The sequence below is a fragment of the Sinocyclocheilus anshuiensis genome, unplaced genomic scaffold (genome assembly GCF_001515605.1).
Source record: "Sinocyclocheilus anshuiensis isolate Anshui unplaced genomic scaffold, SAMN03320099.WGS_v1.1 scaffold315, whole genome shotgun sequence".
Classification (NCBI taxonomy): Eukaryota; Metazoa; Chordata; class Actinopteri; order Cypriniformes; family Cyprinidae; genus Sinocyclocheilus; species Sinocyclocheilus anshuiensis.
This window is the reverse complement of record NW_015548210.1, coordinates 1,097,731-1,120,942: the sequence shown is the minus strand read 5'-3', so window position 1 is coordinate 1,120,942 and position 23,212 is coordinate 1,097,731. Positions and strand designations below refer to the sequence as shown.

General features: G+C 38.2%; 1 protein-coding gene across 4 annotated transcripts in view; it reads right to left on the bottom strand.

Moving 5' to 3' along the window:
• Positions 1–5,497: 5,497 nt before the first annotated feature.
• The window catches only part of LOC107653743 (unconventional myosin-XVIIIa-like), a 42,649-nt gene continuing 24,934 nt past the window's right edge, over positions 5,498–23,212 (bottom strand). For 3 of the 4 annotated variants that reach the window (XM_016440552.1, XM_016440553.1, XM_016440551.1), the window contains 24 exons: positions 23,087–23,196; positions 21,362–21,427; positions 20,636–20,764; positions 19,054–19,197; positions 18,551–18,640; positions 18,200–18,319; positions 17,568–17,685; positions 17,202–17,329; positions 16,858–17,012; positions 15,765–15,888; positions 15,438–15,638; positions 14,869–14,979; positions 14,678–14,782; positions 14,449–14,595; positions 14,233–14,346; positions 12,404–12,520; positions 11,199–11,282; positions 10,853–10,990; positions 10,348–10,533; positions 9,935–10,074; positions 9,663–9,707; positions 8,486–8,608; positions 6,333–7,786; positions 5,498–5,566 (listed from right to left, as the gene is read on the bottom strand). In XM_016440552.1, the coding sequence (XP_016296038.1) occupies positions 6,346–7,786; positions 8,486–8,608; positions 9,663–9,707; positions 9,935–10,074; positions 10,348–10,533; positions 10,853–10,990; positions 11,199–11,282; positions 12,404–12,520; positions 14,233–14,346; positions 14,449–14,595; positions 14,678–14,782; positions 14,869–14,979; positions 15,438–15,638; positions 15,765–15,888; positions 16,858–17,012; positions 17,202–17,329; positions 17,568–17,685; positions 18,200–18,319; positions 18,551–18,640; positions 19,054–19,197; positions 20,636–20,764; positions 21,362–21,427; positions 23,087–23,196 (4,136 nt within the window). In that variant the 3' untranslated portion in view covers positions 5,498–5,566; positions 6,333–6,345. The remainder of the gene's footprint in view (positions 5,567–6,332; positions 7,787–8,485; positions 8,609–9,662; positions 9,708–9,934; positions 10,075–10,347; positions 10,534–10,852; positions 10,991–11,198; positions 11,283–12,403; positions 12,521–14,232; positions 14,347–14,448; positions 14,596–14,677; positions 14,783–14,868; positions 14,980–15,437; positions 15,639–15,764; positions 15,889–16,857; positions 17,013–17,201; positions 17,330–17,567; positions 17,686–18,199; positions 18,320–18,550; positions 18,641–19,053; positions 19,198–20,635; positions 20,765–21,361; positions 21,428–23,086; positions 23,197–23,212) is intronic. The other variant, XM_016440554.1, reaches the window with a different exon arrangement.

Genomic DNA, 23,212 nt, shown 5'->3' with positions numbered 1-23,212 from the left:
GAAAAAATTGGGAAGTTACTGTTGCACTCTATATTACTTACAACCTAGGTCATCTATAAAACCTGAAGCCAGAAAGCTAATGGCAGTTGCTCAGCAGCTAAATGACCTTTCCTCAAACAAGTACCAGGCCTTCTAAAGGTCAGAGGTCATTCTGACTGTTTGATATGCATTAGTAAAATGAGTCCCCAGTGACTTATTGCACAGCACTGATAATTCACTTACCAAACAAAAATGATGCTCTATTAACCTGCCGCTGACCTTCACACCATCAGAAATCTCACACCCACTCTATGGCACTGCAGGATTGCTGGGCTGGAGGAGATTCTGTTGAAAAGGGGCTATGAAATGTTCAATTTAAGCTCTGAGAAAATGCAGGTTTTATTATTTAAGAATACGTCTATTGGAACCATCTTAACAGCTTTTTTATTAGCTGATCTTTATGGGAAATTGTTGGCAGCAGGGCTGGACCGGATCTGACTGAAACATTTCGTCAGCAGTTTGAATAGGTCGCAGAGAGTCAAGGTTTATTGTCACTGTGTTCTGCACGGTAGATCTACAATAACACTGCGACAGACGCAAAGACCGCTTCAATGTTTCCCAGTTCCTGTCAGTTCTGGTGAACAAATACATTTGCTGTATGAACACAATAATAAATATTTTCCAAAACGGGTACAATGAGGTGACATTAATCTACTCACTTTTTAATCACTGAACATTAAAAGGAAACTTAAAAGTGTAAAAGCATTTTACAAATTGCTACAGCAGACCATGAATAACTCCAAAAGCTTGATTATTTCCACAGCAATACAGACTTCTTAAATATCACTTTACATAGCCTTAATCATAAACGTTTATTAACTGGAACATTGAGTGATAATATTTCAAAGTGATATCTGTAATTCTGACAGATAGCAAATATTGTATTTACCTGCTTTAGAAACATTCCAGTAAACACTGCTGATAGGGATTAGAAGTGAAAACGGGAGACAATTACATTTTAAAGCATCTGTGTGAAAACAAACCTGGAGAGAGACGTGAGAAATTAGGGATAAAGGCGAGAGATTCTTAGTGCATTTCAATGAATTTTCAGGAATTCAAGTAAATTAAATCAGGTGAGCAGACCTCACTTGCACAGTACTGCATATGTTGTTGTTTTTTCACATTGTTACAGTGGAATACAAAGGAAAAAAGTAAATAAGGGGGAAAATAATGCAGTGGACTTGAAAGGAGCTCTTTCCACAAATATTCTTCTTATGCATGTCACACTAAAATTCCAAGCATATTTTCCTGACTTCTGAAAATAGAACATGAAGGAAAATTTTCAGCTCATTCAGTCATACTGATGAATAAGGATTATTTGTATCTTTACTAAGGATTATTAAGTATAATAAGGATTATTTGTAACTTTATTAACGTCACACTTTAGTTTGGGGACCAATTCTCACTATTAACTAGCTATTAACTACAGCTTTTGCCTCAATAAACTTCTAATTAGCTACTTATTAATGGTTAGTAAGGTAGTTGTTGAAGGTGGGGTAAGCGATTTTTCAAAAACGCTGTAGAAAACTGATTCGGGACCACTATCAAAACAAACTTGTAGCCAATCAGCAGTAAGGGGCGTGTCTACTCATGATGTGGAGGAGACAGCGTTCAGTGCACAGGACGGACATTAGCTGAGCCGAGCGACAGAAAGATAAAGATGGCTGATAAAAAACAAAAGAGGAAAACGTCTGTGGAACATAAGAAGGCTTAAGGCAATAAGTAGGACCCGTGTAAATATCGGATCAGCTTTCCAGTGCTGGAGAGAACTCAAGGAGCAGAAGGCCTGCCATCGGACACCGAGATTGCTTTGTTTCTTCTCGATAGGTGAGTAACACCGTGTCTGCGCCGCAACAGCTAAAGTCTGTCTAGTACACTGGACGCGACAAAGCGACCATTGAAATTCATTTGAAATTTGTGTCAATACGTCATGAATAGAACGCAGCAGCAGTTTTCTGTCGGGGATTTGTCGCGTCGTGCCGCGCCGCATCCAGTGTAGACCATATGTATATGGTGTAGACAGCTTCACTGATTATAATGAGTTCCATAGTATTTTGTCGCGCCCCGCCACTCGCGTCCGGTGTAGACACGGTGTAATATTGGTTTTGCCTGGGTTGCGTACGTATGTGTGGGGCGGAGCTATCAAAATAGGGGCGAGACCCTTTTGGGGTAGGGGCGTGTTTGTTTGGGTGATTTCAAATGTCAACATTGGCTACCAGAAATCGCTTACCCCACCTTTAAGGTTTAGGTATTGGGTAGGGATGTAGAATATTGTCATATAGAAAAAGGCATTAATATGCTTTATAAGTACTAATAAACAACCAATATGCTAGTAATATGCATCCCAATAAGCAACTTGTTACTAGTGAGAATTGTTCCCTAAACTAAAGTGTTACCTTTATTATTTGTTTCAGACTTCTCCAAACAGGAATTGCAGTAGGTGGATACAACGTGCCATTTTTCTATGACTGTCCAAAGCACATGAATATGAGGTACGTGATTGGTTGTCTGTTGCTAAGCATCTAGCAGTAACATTCTAACTGCAGAAGTTTTTCACTGCAATGCAGGGGTTAACACCGCAAAAGTGGTTCAAGGCTTGCTCTAAGCTAACACCACTAAATTACAATTGTGAAATGTTTCTCTACTAGAGGTTTAGAATGGGAAGAAACCCAGGGTTAAGCACAACGTGAGTTATTTAGTGTTTAAAGTTTGCATCTTGTGCAGAATTTCTGTAAACTGCTGCTGAAACAGTCTGGCAATCTATGGTTGGATCATTTGTCTATATATACCCTACATAATTCATTCCATCTGCTCTACTAATGAACTTTGGAATTAAATGGCTAATTAATTTTTCACTTTTAAGCAGTTTAGCGTTCTGAAACATACGTCTTTGGGGGGATCTTTATAATGATCTCAACACTGTAGAGACCATTAAAGCATGAATAATAAAAATGCAGTATTTTTAGTTAAGAATAATTCTTTCACATATTGCAAATCGTTTATGTCTCCCAACCCTGCAGTTATAAACAAAGCAAGCTGTTAAAAAACGATTAGCCGCTTTGTATCATGATTCCTGATGTTCCCGTATCCCTCTCAACGGGAACATCAGTCTGCAGACAACACACATTCCCCACACTTCAATGGGGCTCCAAACGGGAACTGCACAGTGAGAAGATCAAAGCGTATATATTAGGGGAATAGTAAAGTAAATTTATATTGACTTTGTCTGACAATGGACACATTAAAAGACCATTAGCTAAAGCAGCAGAAATCCATCCTCAACCCAGAGAGGGCTATGTTAATTAGCTTCGGGGTTGCCACGATAAGCGGAAAGCAAAATACAGGTGTTAAATCACAGGATTCTAGCATAAGTTTAAACTTGTTGAGACTTGGGAAATTTATATGTGATATTAAAAGACCTCTGAAACAACCCATCATCTGTCAGAACAAGACAATACACAACTTTATGGTTGTAGTTATCATAGACCTTTAGTTCCTATCCTTTAATCTGATTGCATTCAGTTTGTCTATTTAGTAGAACAGTATCTCTTTGATGTGAGTCGCTTGACAAATGAAGAAAACAAAGGTCTGAATATCATTCGTTACATTACTATTTAAAACCTGCATTATTTTACTAGTACCTAGAAGACCAAACCATCGATCAGCATTGTACTTGAACCAAAACAAAGCATGCATGTCTACAGGTGATAAAAAACAAACTCTCATGCATTACCCATTAATGTCATGTAGGCTTACACCGAAAACAGCAGTCTTCTAAAACAGTACACATCCAGCACTTCCTCCGACAGATAAAATCAAGCACCATAAGCTTCTGCCAGCTAGAAAATCATGGGACAATGCAAGGGAGGGTTTAAACCAGTGTCCTGCTGGTTTAACTTTTCCACTGAAGAGCAAATGATATCAGTGAACATGGATCAGAACAGAGTAGACAGATAGTGTGGATGAGCCCAAACACAAAGCAGTGGGAAATCCCAGCATGCCTCTCCTGTGCGTTCCTACAACGCTATTTATCTAAGGGCCCCCTGGAGACTCCAGGGATTAAATGCTATTCTTGTGTTTGCACACTGCGTTCCTTCTAGTCTGCTAGACAGATGTTCTTATAAACCTTAAAAAATAAGGCACATTTCTCAAAAAAAAAAATTTCCACTGTTGTTCTTAGGGTAACTGAGGACAATATATACACTAAAACAAGTTTGTGCACCTAATGAGAATCTACTGTTTCTGCACATGGAAGTACCACTTTTACACAACTGAATAAGACCCATTGTTATACTTTTTCATCTCATTAAGTATAATATAATATAATATAATATAGCATTTAAACCTTTATCTCAGGATCAGATGGCATACCCACAAACTTCCCATAGTCTGCTAAGTAACAGTTTGTTGCATATGACACAAATGATAAGAGCTGACTGGGTCGCCTGGCTCTATGCAACTTCCAGGTATAAGGGCTGAAACTACCCCACAGACACTCTTTAGTCATATCTGGCAGAAATCAAGTTCACATCCATAAAAATGGATCAACATCTTTTGTTTACAATAAAACAAATGCAAAACTCTTTCTTATATATATTGCTTTTATATATCATTTTGCTTTTACTGCATAAGCCACTGAACAGACAAACAGTCTCTTGTTTGTATGTACTTTCATAATAAAAGTCTTATTTAATGCCTAGAAAAACGGGAGGACAAACACATGCACACACCACACTTACCCACAGACACATCAGAAATGATTAGACTCCCATCAATAATTAATTTTGGCAGAGTTAAATTATATAGTACTAAATTATCTTAAATTAATGGTTATAAATGTCACTTAAGGCCCAAACATGAAGCACCCTCAAGAAAATAAACTGAATCATAAAGAGGTTTAGAATTAAAATGCTGCCATTCAGTAAACCAGTGCTAAATTACCTTCCTCTGGTTAACAGTAGTTCACCAGCTCATAAAGGAACAAAGGAGAGAAAAATAAATACCCTATTTCATGAACTGCAAACTACAGTAAAGCTGTGCTACATAGTTCACTCAAGCAAATTCAAGGCAAAATGTCATAAAGCAGACACTCTAACAATATAAAATAAACATAAATTAGATAAAGATTCTCATTTCCTTTTCACAATATATTACTTCATTTTCTTGGAGGGGTTGTTGATGGAGACATGCGCAATCTAAATTAATACAGGTGCTACGCAGCTGCAAAAAAAAAAAAAAAACTCTAAACTCTAAAACACACTGTATATGTAGACCTGCAGTGATAAACTTTAGTCCCATTGTAGGCTATGAAGAAACCGAAGTGAATCAGTGCTAGGGTAGATGAGAGGTAAACTGAGGCACTTTTCAGTGCACGCGAGCAGCAGATCAGATCTACGCAGCACTTTCCGAAGGTTGACCATCACCATTGCTGTCTTTAAGTATAGTACTTTCAGTTTGTGTAGTGTCTTTCTCTGGTTCAGTGTTGTCTTCATCATGTTGCACTGAGTGTGGTCTGTAGAGTGAGGAGCTGGAGGGAAAAAAAGACAAGATGTTTTTAGAAACAGGAAGATAAGATTATAGCCACACCTTCATACTAGTCCCTTGCGAGAGGTCAGACGGGCACAATGCCATGCAGAGATAGATAAGCAGGACAAAAGTCATGAGTGAATGTCCCTGGCTGGTCACAAATGCACATCTACAGTAGTTCCAAAACATCCACTCTGTTTGCAATAAGGTCTTACTCAATTATCAGTTTAAACTCTTCCAGTATTTCTAAAGCTTTATGTACATTAATTGTGGCTTACTGCATTTCCAAGAATATCTTTTGTTGGTCCTGGAACAAAAATCCTGTCAAATTAACAAAAAGCCTGAAGCCTATCCCTTATTACCCGTATCATTTCCTATTAAGTTTCCAACATTTCCCTAACCAGTACCCAAAAAAATCAATGGTTGATAATGAGAGGTTCATGAAGTTTTTGAAGCTCCAAAACCTAAGTCAAACCTACCACAAAGATCTGATTGATAGTATATTGTTTCAGAACCAACAAGAAGCATGTCCTACTTGGAAAAATCAAGATAAGCATTTGTGTGTTAGTACAATACTCTATGTGGCCACACTTTGAATCTGTTTGTGTCCAAACCCAAAACAATGTTCAGGCAACAGTGTCATGGCATGCCTTTTAATCCAATGATACAACTACTGTTTAGAGTTTAACACACAGCAGAACACATCATGCGTTTAGAGAGAAGCTTCTTGAAAACATCAATCCTCAGTCTGGCCCATCCAGGGTCACCTGTTAATGATCCTTAATCACTGTCAGGCTTATAGAGATACTTCATAACCAGACTGTCCACTTTCTTCTTCTGTTTCTTTATTTCTTTTTTGCTTGGGGGTCGTTCTTCATCAGGACTTTCTGGACCCCCATCTTTCTGTCCGGGGGTTCTCTTCACGCTGTTTGAGCTGCGGTATGAAACTGTTGATGCAGAGCTTGAAGATGATGATTCAGAGTCAGATTCAGACTTGGACGATCCAGATTCTTTCTTTCTTGAGCTTTTGGATCTTCTCTTTTCTTTCTGTCTGGAATGCCGCCGAGTATGACCCTCATTGGAGGAGCTGTCAGACTCAGAGCGCCTGCTCTTCTTCTTGTTCTTCTTCTTGCTGCTCTTGGAGCTGAAGGAACTCATTGAGCTTCCAGAACGTCCAGAATCTACAGCAGAACCTGAAGCTGAGCATCTCAGACTGGACCCGCTAAGGCCCAGACCTTCATCGTCCTTGTCTTGCAACAAACTCTTGATGCTCTTCCTATCTTCTTCCTCTCTTGCACCACCACCTCCCTCCTCTTCTTCATCTGAGTCTTCTAAGCTGCGGCGTTTGAATTTAATTGGCTTGAAGCTCAGGACTTCATTGATGGCTTTTTCTAGCTCGGGGTCCAGGTAGTTGCGGTGACTCACAGGTTTAACGTCAGAAGTGTCCAGTGGGTTCTCAGAGGAGCGTAGCTGGGCAGGAGTGGACAGACTACGGCCCACTGAGCGTGGACTGTATGCGGCCACACTCACAGAGTCAACATCATCATCGTCATCAACATCATCATTATTCAAACGAACTCCAAACTCACTAAGTCGGGTGCTGCGGGCCAGGGAAATTCGTGAGCCGACGCTGGTGCTTCCAGGACTTCGGCTTCTAGATCGTTGACTCATACTGGTACTTGTCGGCCCGTAATCACTGCGACTGTCATCCATCCAAGAAGTACTACGTCGCAAGCTGAAGCTGCTCACACCAGACAGAGCATCATCATCTTGGTCTATCCCACGGCGTGCGGAAGCTCGGCTCGGGGCAACCGAGGACACCATGGGCTCTTTGTCAAATTCTGGACTGCTTTTGGTCCAGCGACGATCTAGACCTTTCCTGGCCCTACTGGCAGCCTCAGAGTAAGCCTGGGATATCACTGAACCCCGGTCATCCAGGTCATCACCAGTCTGAGGCCTGTCTGTGGATTTGCTTTTAGCTTTGCGCAACGACAATCGGTCAGGCATGTCCGGCTGCTCCCGAAGGGCACTGAAGAGAGAGCTGTCATCCCCTGCACCTCCATTCCAGTCCTTCTGGTGGGAGCGTTTCCTGTAGCTGAGCGAGCTCATCACAGACAATGAACGGCTCTCGTCTGAATCCTTTTTTACTTCCTCCTTCCCCTCTTTTCCCTCTTTCCCTTCTTTTATATCTTTCACATCTGCATTAGCAGCATTGGTGTGTCTGAGACGGACAGAAAACACATTAAAGTGGCAGAATTGCAGAAGATCAATGAATGAAACAGGATGATACCCGTAACAGAGATAAATATGAATTCAAAGAACGAAAGAGATTTGAGAGGTAATTTAGGAGCGTATTTTACACCAACCCCAGGAATAAACTTCAAAGGATTAAACTCCTAATGGCAGTTATGTAACCGCACCGTATTAATACTACTGAGGGACAGAACAGTAACAGCAGCTCCCGGTGAGACAGTCATGAATCCGACACCATCAAATGCTGTCTTGAGCTTATTAGCACTTCGCACAGATGGAGAGGACATATGTAAGTCTTGGCTGGTACTCTGGTAAACCACATCAGTAGCGCCCCCAATGTTCTTACCCTGTAAATTTAGCTACAAAAGCTGCCTATACACTTTGAACGATTGTTCAATCAGCTTTCCAAAGAAAACTTATGGAGGATTAAATTAAACACTTTAAATTAAATATGCATCTGATAAATATGTATTTAAGGGGGTTAAAAAATCTAAATACTAATTTATACTTCCAGAAAAAAGACCATATATTAAATGTAAACAAACTCATAATTTAGTCACCAGTTCCCCAACACCATTAAGTGTGGCTTAATTTCTCCAGCTCTGGGGATCATAAAATGATCTCAGTCTTTGAAATTAAACTCCACACTGATATGTTCCACACTGACCTGGTGGTTTTCTGGGTGCCCTCATCAGAGAGTGTCTTGGCGGATCCTTTGCTCTTGGAGAGCAATGACTTCACCCCATCTACGCGGTCCTCCACCTCAGAGTCCATATCCGATTCATCTCCACTGCCAACAAGAGAAGCTCAATCAAATATAGCAGCTGACATAAAGGTAATTTTGGCTGATCAAGGCAAGAGGGTTACAATACTTTGGTTAGTGCCAAAACAACACGTGGTTTCAATAAACGAAATAGGGGAAAAGAGGATTTCAATCCGTTCCACAATAACACTAAAGGCAGATATTTGACTGCATTCTCTCTGTGAACGCAGTGGCACGTTATATCATTCCCATAAGCCTTTGCAGTCACTATTACAGTTTATATCAAGCTTTGATTTTAAGAAAATACACAAAAGCTTATACAAGTATAAATCTGTGTACAAAAACTGCACAGACACACAATCAGGGATGCCATGAGTACAGTGAATTTAGGCTACAGATGCTTCTGGAGAATTTCAACTTACTGTCACACACAATTTAAAGCTTAGGCACACACACAGCTCACATTTAAACGCTAATAGACTGTGACAATCTGCTTCTATTGGTTGCATATCGCAGTTCCACTCAATTACAGCTAATCAACCGAATGCAATTGATTCTCCCTTTCCAGAATCCAAGCAGTTACACTTGCACAACAACACACATGAACATATCACAACTTGCTAAGCACAGTTAAGTAGCAAGATGCACTAGAAACTTAATACATTAATTTGGATTTTCAAACAGAATGAAAACGGGTTTAGTTGTGGGATTAATTTAAAAGTGGCTTCTGTGTTTTTCAATGTTTAAATTTTATATTTTCATATTTTTCTGGGCGTATAAATGGCTCTGATAAAAAGATGGCTGGTGTAATGGGTAAAAACAGATGAGCAACACATAATGATATTGTTAAAATTGCAGCACATGCTCATGAAGACAGGAAAATGCTGCTGTATGATCAAATTAGTTATTGGACTAATAATTCTTCCCATTTCAGCTGAAAATAATACTTGCCATGCGAGACTTATCATGGTTTGTTGGACTGCAGAGTAATACAACAGCATTTTCAAGTTCTTACAATGAATAGCATTATAAACTCAAACCAACAAACAGATGAGAAACAATCACCACTTAGCATCCTCACGTTTTGTTCTTTCTTTTCTGATACTTTGTCACCATGTCTTGTAAACTGCCAAAAATAAAATAAAAATAGATGAAAATATAGGGGGAAAAGGAAAATAAGTAGTTGATCATATTAAAAAAAAAATTGGAGACAAGAAACAAAAGAAGAAAAAAAGCAAAATAACTTAAAAAGGGTCTATGTAAACAATAGTAACATGCAGTGGTTGTCCTGATCAACTTCAGAGAATTGTTGCCATGGAAACAGTGGCACTGACAGGAGACTAATCCTCATACCTGTTGATGAGGTCATCATCATCATCCGTCTCCATTTCATCTTCCATAGCAGCCTGCAGGTCCCCAATCCGCTTAAAGGCCAACTTCAAATCTGCTTGTAAGCTCTGATTGGCTGCTTCCAGACTTTCAATATCCATTTCCTGTTTGAAGTCCAACCAAAGTTATGAAAAAAATGACCATGGTTTTGCTACAGCAACCATACTGTGCTTTATGCAGTACCATTACAATTACCTGAGAAGCCATCTATGGTTTAACCAGTGGCCTTACTACAAATACCCCAGTTAAGATATGGTTACTATGCAAGAACTATGTCACTTTTCATAAAAGATCCATTGTGGCAGTTTCCCTTCATTATAGTTGCTATAGCAATGGCAAGAGAATCTCCATACAGCATGGGGCACTCTGGAACTCACCAGGTCATGTTTTTTGTGACTGGCTTCTGCCTCTTTCTTAGACAGTTCAGTCATCTCCTCCTTTATGTCTCGGATCTGCCTTTGCATTCGCTTGTTCTGATCCTTCTCCCGGTTTTCGCTGGCAATACGCTGGTCTCGTTCCTCAGTCATCTTCTCCAGGTTTTCCTTCAGCCGTGTTACAAGAGACTGGAGGACGAACATGGACAGATGGAAAAGCCAAAGATAAGAGTGCATAAAAAAAGACAGAAACACACTGAAGCAATTCCCTGTAAATGAATTGTGGCCACTGATGGAGTTGTTTATCTGCATGCGCTATGGACGTTGGTTAAGCATTTAGTTCACTAAAAGAATTATGCATGGAATAAAATAAAAACATTAAATCAAACTAAAACTAAATTGAAATGTACAACTAAAATACAAAATGAAATCAAATGATTTTTTTCGGAACTATCCTGCTTTGGTGCCTTGCTATGAATTCATTGAATTTGCCATGAACGTGACTCACCTCCAGACGTTTGGTCTGGGTCCTCTCATATTCTAGTTTGGTCTCTAGTTCACGGATTTTGGCTTCCTGACGGCTGACCAGCGATTTCTCCACCATAGACTGTTCCTGAAATTCAAGCTGTGACTGCAGGGAGTGAAACTGCCAAAAAAATAAAAACACACAGGTCACTCATGTTTAAGACTCATGTTTCAGACCACATTCGGCCAGCCCTCTGCACCTTTCTCATTGCATGGGCCCTAACCATCTACAAATCCACTATGTACTGTAGAACATAATGATGAGGGGACAGAAGGCAATTCCGGGCTCCTGCAAAGAATTTTTAGTGTATTTGGGGCCTTTTTGGTACCTTGTCCTGGATCTCTTGTTTTTCTTTCATGGCCTCCTCCACCTGGGCCTGTAGGTCACTGATCTGTGCCAGATCTCTTGTAGACTAAACACATACATATGATACATACATTTAATTTAAACTCTTAATCTGTGCTAGCATTTTAATTTTGCTGATTTAATGTTGATATATACATACTGTACATAAATATATAATTTAGACTTTATGTCATACACATTTTTTGTTTTTGAAATAAGTCTCTTACTTTCACCAAGGCTGCATTTATTTGATCAAAAATACAGTAAAAACACTCATATATTAAAATATTATTACAATTTAAAATAACGGTTTTCTATTTGAAAATATTGTAAAATAGAATTTATTCCCCTGATGGAGAAAATGAATTTTCAGCAGCAAACTCCAGTCTTCAGTGTCACATGATCCTTCAGAAATCATCTGCTGATTTGCTGCTCAAGAAATATTTCTTATTGTTATCATTGTTGAATACAGTTGTGCTGCTTAATATTTTTTGAGAACTTTTTTTAAGGATTCTTTGATGAATAAAAAGTTCAAAAGAACAGCATTTAAATAGAAATAGAAGTCTTCTGTAACATTATAAATGTTACCTTTAATCAATTTTATGCATCCTTGGTGAATACAAGTATTAATTTCTTAAGAAAATCTTACTGACTCCAAACTTTTGTACTATATATGGTACTATATACTGTAATATATATATATATATATATATATATATATATACAGTATATGTATATATGTGACCCTGGACCACAAAGTCTTAAGTCGCTGGGGTATATTTGAAGCAATAGCCAAAAATACATTGTATTGATTTTTCTTTTATGCCATGTTCCATGAAGATATTTTGTAAATTTCCTACTGTCAATATATTAAAACTTAATTTTTGATTAGTAATATGCATTGCTAAGAACTTCATTTGGACAACTTTAAAGGCGATTTTCTCAATATTTTGATTTTTTTTGCACCCTCAGATTCCAGATTTTCAAATAGTTGTATCTTGGCCAAATATTGTCCTATCCTAACAAACCAAACATCAATGGAGAGCTTATTTATTCAGCTTTTAATTTAGATGATGTATAAATCTCAATTTCGAAAAAAGGACCCTTATGACTGTTTTTATGGTCCAGGGTCTCACACACACACACACACACACACATATATATATATATAAATGTATATGAGGTCACCTGAGCCACTGCAGCTTTGTGTTTCTTCATGAGTTCATTCATGTCTTCCTGATCCTCCTCAAAGCGAGACTGCAGGTTGTTCTTCTCTCTCTGCAGACGACTTATCTGCTCCTCCAACTGAGGGAGACAGAACAGACAGGGTTAAATGAGTACCTTGAATAGTTTTATTCATGGTTTTTGAGGATGAGGAAATGCCACGCAACCTGTCCATGTTGGCATCTGTCTGATTTGGCAGCTTCTACCATGTGACAGATCAACACCACACCAAAATACTGCAGAGTTTGATTGGATGCAGTTTTACATCAACAACAAAATGTTTTCTCAATTCTTAAAAAACAAACAAACCTGTTTATTACATATCTAATAGTTGCAATTTATTATTTTTGTTGTTTTTCTCTGCTCTCCATGACCCTAAACTGTCTAGATAACCCAAAAAAACATAACTTTTAATAACGGATCACTTCCCATAATATAGTCACAGCAGCCTTCAGTGTTTTAAAACTATGTTTCTGCCATTTTAGTGTAAGATTTTAGAGTAGCATTTCATAGTGGGTCTAAAATACTGTCATTACACACAGTAATTGCATATTTCTGGTTGAGGCTGTGACGAGGAGATAATACCCTTAAACTCTTCTATTTGACATCATCTCCTCTTCCTCATAAATAATAAATCAAATGCACACCCCAAGTGTACCATTTAAATCTGAGTGCCATATTTTTGGAGTCTTGAAAGAGCCTGTAATGTGAATGGGGGAGGAATCAGAGAAGAATAGCTGCACTGATTTTCATTTTATCTCCATTCTTTTTGTCGTCACCAAGATAAATCGTGAAGACAAAATCAGAATAGATTTAAGGTATAAAATTCCATGCGAGTCAGGATTTGTGTCAGATTTCACTGTGGGTGGAGCCAGACAGCATGACGCTGCAGGAATAAAACCCAAGCAACTGTCAAAATGTCTTGTCGGCTATCACAGTCGGTTAGGACAAAAACTCAGATAAACATGGAAGAGACAGGATTTAACGCTTTATCGCGTCATGCTTGGTTACGACACCATGATTCAGGGTTTCTTTATCTGACTCTGGAGGTTTAAATTTTTCCCTCTGGAATATTTATTCTAAATGTTTTTTTTTTCCCATCAGCCTGAGCAGGAAAATGATTGAACTGTAAGCACTTTATTTCTCTTTACCCAGCTGTTTGAATTAATCTTGACACATTTACTGCTCTATTCAACTCAAAAGATGAATTTTGCCTCAAAACTAAAATTTTTCTCCCAACGAATCTGGTGAACAAATTGAAATTTTCTAAAGTAGTAAATCACATGTTTTGAATGGCATATTCTATCCTGTGTAAATTTCTAAAAGAGCTGTTGATGACTCGCATAATAATTTTTTGATAATAACTTGATAATAACTTGTGAAATATCTGAAAATGTGGGTTAATTCCTCGATATCATAAAGGTCATAAATGTTGTATAAGACCTTTTCTTGTTTATAACAAATGAACTGTTGAAACAAAATGAACAAAACTAATAAAACAATCAAAACAGTAAACATTCACGCCAAACAATCAGAAAGTAAACGAACAGCTTAAACAAGTAAACAGCAAACAAAAGACGGTAATCAGTAAACAAACATCTTAAACAACTAAAGGACAAACAATAAAGAAAACAAACACTCTAAAAACAAACAAGCAAACAGCAAAGAAAGAGCCCAAACAATCAGATATAAATAAATGTACTCTATGTTTGAACAAACATGTTAAAAAACATTCAAACTTGTCCTGTTTATGACCACTGAACTGTTTTCAAATAAAATAGAATATGACTCACAGCCATCTTGGCTTTGGTGATGTCGTCCATCTGGATATGAAGGTCTTCAATTTCCAGCTCCATAGACTTGCGTGCTTTCACTGCGGCTGCGCAGACAAACTCTGACTCCTCCAACTACACCAGATACAACATACGCTCACATGAAGCAATTAGTCCTTTTCTATTCCCAGTGAGGGACATTAATTGTAATTTCTACTGCTCTGATTGTGATTCTACCTTATTTCTGAGTGCGATGATCTCTCTTTTGCTGGGCACATTACTCTTTAGGTGGTCCAGCATCACCTGCGCATCAACCAGAAGAACTTTTGTGCGCTTCAGATCCTTCCTGAGACGTTTCTCTGTCTCTACATCCCTCTGACCAACCTGTTATATAGTGTAATACTGTGTTATACTTTCTTGAGTATTGTATGCTGTCTGCAATATTTGTGTTCTCTTGTGTTAGTACCTGTTCCTGTGCCATCATCAGTTTGGACTCCAGGTCTCTCTTTTCTCTCAGAACTCTCTGTTTATCTTCATATTCCTCCTCTAACTGCACTTCCATCTGCTTCAGCTACACACACATTTCAAAAGAGCCATTAGGAAACATGGAGGTCTCAAATTGTGTGATTTGATTGTGTTCAGATCCTGTTTGTTCACCTTCTTACTGCAGGACAGTCTGATGTCCTCCACTTCCTCATCTTTACTGTCCAGCTCTTTAGAATGCGTTTGTCTCAATCTCTCCATCTCCATTTCCAAACGGAGTTTAGCCTAAATAACACACAGATCAGATAAGGTTAACTGTTGATAATATCCTCTGAAAAATAAAGTTGGCAGGTTTTGCTTTCCCACCTTTCCGAAATGAGCAATGTTATTTTAATATTATTTACATGTTATTATAGTATGTATTAATATATAAAATTTGCTTTTATTTTTCAGTTTTAATTTTAGTTCAGGTTTTAGTCATTTCATCATTTTTTAAAATCATTTTTTAATATTTCTATTTAATTTTTATATTTATTTCAGTTTCAGCTTCTTTTTAGACTCTACTTAAGACTATATTTAAGATTTTCATCTAATTTTACTTTATTTCAGCTTCCATGTTTCCATGAATGAAAATGATTTTTAATAGTTTTAGTTTTAGTTAACAATAACAATGGCTCTGAACAGAACACAGCATAATTCAGAGTCACTATCCATCTTTGATTTGCCCGTTTTTTAGCTTGTACCTTTTCCAGCATCTGAATGTTTCCAGCCTGTTCATCAAGCTCCTCCTCTTGATCTTTGACCTTTGCTTCCAGATCACGCAGTTGCTTCTTAACCTTTGCGAGTGATGCCTCGTCTTTTGACTCCTGAGAGGAGAGATCCTGGAGCTCGGATTCCAGCTGCTCTACCTTCAGACTGACCGTACACAGCTCTGTGTCCTTCTCCTGTTTGTTAAATTATGAATTTGTCATTAGCAACGTACCATAGACTTATTACAGAAACCTGAAGTTAAGCGTCTTGCTTAAGGATGCGAGAGAGAGCAACACACACTCTTCTATCTTTAGTCTCACCTGTAGCTGTTGTCTGATTGTAAACACCTCGCCAGTTAGCATATCTCTCTCTCGACTCAGTTTCTCCCGCTGGTTCCTCTCCTTCTGTAGTTCCTCGTGAAACTGGTTCTTCTCCACATCAAACCTGCCAGAAAATTCAGAAGATAGATGGGTTTTGAGACATGTAATTTCAACCACAGTATGACAAGAGCAACATGATAACGTGCTCATGGGCATAAACTGTACACTGAGGTTACTCATTAATTGTCAAGGCTGTTGAGATTTAGCTCCAGCTCTAAGCCTGATGTGCTTTTAGTTTTTAGTTATGAGCAACATCAGCCAAATACTAAGACACAGACACAAAAAAACAGTCCAGCAATAAACAAATCCAACCCCAAGATCAAATAATCAGACAGTAAACAAACAGCTTAAACAGCAAACAACCAAACAGTAAAGAAAGAGCTCAAATAGAGATGTAATCATACAATAAACAATACATTTAAATGTCTAGAAATAAACAATGAGTAAACAAACAGCCCAAACGATAAATGAACAGCCCAGCTAATCAGACAGTAAACGAACTGACAAAACAGCTAAACACTAAATGACAAACAAAAGACAGTAATCAGACAGTAAACGAACAGCTTAAACATCTAAATGATAAATACAAGACAGTAGTCAGTCAGTAAATGAACAGCCTAAACAGCTTAACTAAACAACAAACAAAAGACAGTAATTAAGTAAACAAACTTAAACAACAACAAGCAAACAATCAAACATTGAAGAAAGAGCCCAAACAATCATATAGTAATCAAATAACAAATAGTTTACTGTACTGTATTATTGAACGAAATGTATGATTAAACAATGAGTAAAAGAACAGCCCAAACAATAAAGTAAACAAACCACTAAAACAATCAAACAGTAAACAAACACGTCAAATTATAAACAAACGGCCCAAACAATCAAACAGTAAATATATGGCCCAAACAACCACAGAGTAAACAATAATCAGAAATCTCTATAATCAGACCCCAGCAGGTGACCAGGCAGGAGACTGAAGACACAGACTAAGATGTGTGTGTGTGTGTGTTTGTGTATGATTGGCTCTTACTTCCTCTGCTTTCTCTCCAGCTCATGGTTGCGTCCCTCTTGATTTTCCAAGTGCAGTTTGGTGTCTTGCAGCTCAGCTGCCAGCCGCTGGCATTTCTTCTTCAGCTGCTGGACTGATCGCTGGGACTCCTCGTGGTCAGCCTGCAAGTCCGTTAACTACACAGAGAGACAGGAAGGTGAAGTTTATAAAAGTCTAAAGATTCTGAAGTGTTGCTGGTCAACGTCAGAGTATCATTTATTGTAGCAGAGTTTGAATTTGGATACATTTCACACTGTGTGTAGTCTGTTAGCAGTCCTAGTGTGTGTGCACTCTGTGTATGTGTTTATTTACTGTGCTATACTAACTTTTCTCTCCACGTGTCTCTTGTTCTGTTGTTCTGTCTCCACCTTGTCATCAATCTCCTGCTGGAGTTTTTTCTTTGTGAATTCTCTGTCTCTGATGGCACGTTCATATTTCAGCCTCCATTCACCTCCTGACATGCACAAACATACAGAGACATACAGATTTTTCCTGAGTTGTTTTGTTGAGCTGTTTGTGTGCGCGCGTGTGAGTGTGTGTGTGTGTGTGTGTGTATAGAGCAGTTTTTGACCAATCCGGTCCTCTTTCCATCCCAGCGGCCAAAAAATATATTTATTCTTATCAAAATAAAGCATTTTCATAATCAACTTCAAGTGCTGTCTGGTTGTTTTTTTTGTTTTTTTGTTTTTTACCAGAATCATCGCCATCATTGTCCATCTCGCCGTTGAGCTCTGATGCTTGGAGGAGTCTGGCCTCCATGATCTCCATCTCCATGGACTCCATCTGTTTCTTCACATCGTCAAACTTCACCTGAGTTTCAGAAAAAGAAAAGCAAATGTATGTTCTACAGCAGCCCACTCACACATTCACTCCTACCACAACTTTCACAGACTATAAAAGAAAGTTTATATAAAGTATAAAAATATCCCCAACACACTTTCACCACAACTTTTATTCAATCCATGACACAAGCTATTTATGATTTAAAATAGTTAAAATACAGTAAATCTATATTTATGAAAAACATACACTACACTACAAGCTACTAAAATGAAGATGCCATAATATTTACCATATTAAAAACATAACTAAATATTTTTAACTGTTACTAAACAGAATTTTACTACATTTTGTATAAAAACATAAAATATTATTTTTCCTGGTAAAATATAATGTGACAAATTATAGTGATGCAGTGTTTTGAAACCATATTATTTTACTGAATTATGTTACTTAAAAAGTTAACCTAGCGGCTATCTTTTATTTAGTTACTCTTCATCACTGTTTAATAAAGACTGAAGCAGGACTGATGGAGTTCATGTACCTGCATGTCCTTCATGTCCTTCTCCAGACGCAATCTCTCGCTTGTTTCGGTCTCCAGCAGCTGGGACGTCGACTCCGCAGAGTTTCTCTCATCTGAAAGCTCTGCCGTCAGCTCTGTGATCTACATAAACACACATATGCTCTTGTTTTTCTAATATGGTGGAGGCTTTCTGCATTTTTATATTTTCATTTAGACATCACTTAATACATTTATTTGTCAATACTTGTGGAGACACTCGGCATATCTAACTCAAAAATAACACCCTTTGCGTTCTTATTTTCTCTCTGGTTTTCTTTAAGGAGCCAAGCAGGACAGCAAAAATGAAAAAAATAAAAAGCTTGGTTCTCCTACTCTGCTCTCCGCACGATCCGAGGTCAGCCGTAGCTCATTTCTTTCCTTCTCCACCCTCTCCAGCTTCAACTTCAGATGCATGATCTCCTCCTACAAGTCAAAACAAAACATTTATCGCCATCAAAAGACAATACTGAATATTTAGATAAGAACAGGACGATCTTTGGTCTGAGGCTTGTTGAGCTACTATTATATGATCTGATGTTCTTTTGATCAGGCGAGATCTTTCTGCCTTCAGGTGAGTTCAGGAAGGGGCCAGATGGCATTGTTGCATTTCTAAAGCTAATGCTTTGAGCTGGGATTGAGATGTGATGGCAGCAGGAATCAAAGAGAAGTATCGGCTCTAACGCTGATGCAACAAAAGCCCTCAGATCGTGTCATCTTTTAGGCAAACGCGTCCACACACACACAGATAAACCTTCGAGCTCTACTGTAAACTGACAGAAGCTTTGCATAGCGAGCAAACCAGGGCATGAAATAAAGAGTAAGCTGGAAAGACTCACGTCTTTTCCTCGAATCTGTTCTTCGGTGAGCTGAACCTCTACTAGAGGTCGTACGGTGGTGAAGAGCTTCCACCAGGGCCAGTCCTTCACACCACGATTCTTCTTGATGTTCTTCTGAACACAACGGATGGCCAAATCCTGGATCTGAGAGACAGAGAGATTTGTTTTAGATTATTTAAAGGGAACGTTTACGTGAAAAACTTTTATGCAGCCCTAGTCTTCATTCATTTTCATTATATTAAATAGAGTGGCCCATATATTCAGCAGCCTTTATGTTTAAGGGTAAAAAAAAGCCATAGAGGTTTTGAATGACATGAGGATGAGTTAATGATGACAGAATATTCATTTTGACTGAACTATTCTTTTAATCGTCAGGCTGATGATACAGATCTCCATCTGTGAATGACATGACAGTTGCATTAACTGCGCGGCATGAAATGATTAATGTTCCATTGCGAACACAAACATAAAAGCCACAGTATGACTTTGATATGGCATTTTTGAAAAAGTACAGAAAGACTTGCAAACCAAAACTGTAAATCCGATTGGAATTAATTAAATGCACATTATGAAGAATTGAGAGGATTTTATTCAGAGGCCTGACTGCATGCCGTGATCTGAAAGTGTTCAGAGGAGCTTTTATTAATTTGAGATCTTCTAATTCTAGGGAGACTAAACGGGAGAGCACTTAAAGCAGAAGTGTTTTTTTTTCCAGTATTAAAATACTTTCTACCATAGTTTAATATGCAGAGGCAACGAAGTCATTTGTAGGTTAATCCCCTCAAAACGTGTAAAAAAAAAACTTATTCTGTGGTGCTTTCAAAACATTTTCAGTTTGTTTGTGCTGCACAACAACAGTAACAATGGCTCAACCAATGGAGTGAGTTTGGGGCAGATCTATTTGTTTGGCTGACCAATGGGAGACGGGTGTGGTTTTTTTGTCTGCAGTTCTGCTCAGTGACACTAGTGTTGCAGAAATTACTAGCTTCAGCTTAAATAAAACCCCGTCACCTTCATAAATGCTCTCTTGCTCAATGCTGTGCATTGATGTATGTGTTTTGCTCTTAAAGTGGACTGATATATTCTACAGTTGAAAAGTTTGGGTAAGTACATTTTTTTTTTTTTAATGAAATTAATACTTTCATTCAGCAAGGATGCATTGGGTTGACAATAAAGGTGCTGTTTTTTAAACTTTATATTCATCGAAGCATTTGACAAAAAATGTATTGTTTCCACAAAAATATTAATATTAATCAACAATATTAAAAAAAATCAGCATATGAGAATGAATGAATGGAGTAATAGCTGCTGAAAATTGCTTTGTCATCACAGGAAAAAGTTACATTTTGAAATGTATTAAAATAGACAATTATTTTAAATTGTAATAATATTTCACAATATCACTCGTTTTACTGTATTTTTAATCAAATAAATGCAGCCTAGGTGAGCATAAGAGAAAAAATCTAACAAACAAAAAGAAAACTTACTGATCCCAAACATTTGAACGGTAGTGTAAGAGAAATAAATGTTGAGATTCTGATGGACTGACATTGCAATTTCAGCTCAAGAAAATTGACTCTACCTTCCTCTTTTTGAAGGCCTGTCGAGACAAAAAGCCCCTGCAGGCGGCCTGGAACAGCGTGATGTTCTGTCTGGTGTGTTCATCCCTCTGTCCCTCTAGTTTAGCCACTGTTCCAGCCCTGAAGAACACCTAACAGACACACACAAACATAGTTGTGCCAGCAGCAATCGTAACAGCACAAGTTGAGCAGAACTGACAGGAGATGTTGGTGGAGTTGTAAATCAGTGTTTTGTTCCTCGAATCTTTCATGAAGGGCCCCTGACATTGTAATCCATTTCTGAGCGCAGTTCAGCCTTCGCAAACCTTGACGCCAATTGCAGCTGCCACAAAATAATTACTAACTATTCCAACTTAAAATACGGTCCAATAAATCTCCATTCTTCTGGGAATGCGCCAGGCGGGGCTTGTTTACACACGCCGCTCTTTTTTTTGTTTTTTTTTTGGCTCGCCGTGGTTTTCCAGCTGATGGGATTAAACTGTTGAGCGCCAGCGTCTGTTCACACTGATTAGGACGGCATGAAGAACCAGGAAAGACACAAACAAACAAAGCAGCTCACGCCGAGATGAGAGTTTATTGCGTCCAGCCGACTGACCATGCAGTAGTAGACAGAAAAACATACAGATGACATATCATCTGCTGCATACAATTCATAGTTTGACTCACCTTCATCCTTTGACGCTTCTGAACTGATAAAATGAATAGTAACTTGTGTGTGTGTTACTCACCCTGCTCAGGCCCATGTGATAGCTGCTCTTCTCCAATTCCAGAGAATCCAAAAGCTCCTCTACTGCCTGCAATGACAAACGCACTGTCATGTCTAATTCACACAGTGTACATTACAAAAACACTGCTGACTCCTGTGTAGGCCTACTGGACACACACACACAGGTTATTCTTTGCTGTACAGTCCCCAAACTGTCCAGACGACCATCAGCCCTCACTGTGACACTGACACTGTCTTTCTCATGTGGAAAAGTCTTGAGAACTCGATCTATCTGAAAGGGCCCATCTAGATTACAGCACTAAAGGGGGCGCTGGCCCCTGACAACCAAAGGGCCATTGTTCGAATCGCTTCACAAAAACCTTTCCTCAGAGAGACGGTTCTACCTCCCTCTTTATTTTTCTTTCTCTCTGCGTCTCTCTAGATTTCCAATTTTGCATCGTTTCAACTTCCTCTGGGACTTGAAACGCGACTGACCTTCTCTGCTGTGTCACAAAAAGAGGACGGTCATCTTTCTGTATTCTTTTTACTCTGAAAAGCTGATGGTCAGACTCTAAAATTGACTTTTTTGCTACACCTGTTAATTACCATGCAACTTTATTTTGCTTTATTTTTATTAAAATGTTAGGGACAATGTGATTATTTAGCTGTTTATTATTTACAGCATAGGTTTGTACAAGTCATAAACATGTTAATTTCTGCCTCAGAGTAAAAAATTAAATATAATAGTGAATTTATTTCTTGTGAATCTCCCAATGATTTTATATTTCACATTATGACTTTGTCTCACAATTGACTTAATTTCTCATAATTGTGATTTAATATCTCACCATTGTTATATCCTCCTATATGAATTTATATTTCACAATATAATCTTATATCTCACAATATGACTATATCTCACAATTGCAACCTCATTTATCATAACTGCAATTCTATTGTACAGTTTCTCAAAATATGATTTTTCACAATGTGACTTAACTTCTCATAATTGTGACTTTTATCTTACCATTGCAACTGTATCTCACAATTTGACATATATATCTCCCAATATGACTTTATATCTCACAATTGTGTCTAAATTGGTTATAATTGTGATTTTACATCTCACAATTGCAACTATATCTCATGTTCACAGTATGACTTTATATATATCACAATATGACTATTGTGGCTTCAATCATTTCTCATAATTACAATTTTATGTTATATCTCCCATTATGTATTATGCTACATTTCCTACTTAAGCTTCCATTCAACTCATGAATAACTCTACTTGGCAAAGCTAATTTTTACTTGCATTTGGCACTTGGCTAGTATTAATTTTGGACCCTGTCTGCGGTGTACATGCCCAGGGCCACAGTGCAAAGGTTTTGTATATAACTCTCCTTTCCCCTCGGCCAATCACAGGGCCAAAACGAGATTAGGAGACTCCTGGACGGAGACATTTTTCTAGCTGATAATTACAGTACATTTGGGCATTTAGTAAGCACTAAAGCCCAGAGTAATTACTACATTTTTTCTGTCTGTTCTGCGAATTGAATCAAGTCAGAGACCCAGCTGGGGTTTCTTGATTAAGCCATCACAATAACCCTGATTACCCAGAGTTCATTCTGTCTTGGATTCATGGCACACAAGAGCAAGAGGAGTCCAAATCTTCATTTCAGTCATTTCTAAAGCTTTTGTTCTATTATTTTCATGCTCATTATTCTCTTAAATAGTTACTCACTCGTTTCTCATCCTTCACGATGTAGTTTCGGCCTAGTTTCTTGGTCAGGTGAGGGGCCAAAACGTCAAAGCGTCTTCTGAACTCAGAGAAGACCGTGTGGTCAGGGTAGCCTGCAAAAATCATGCG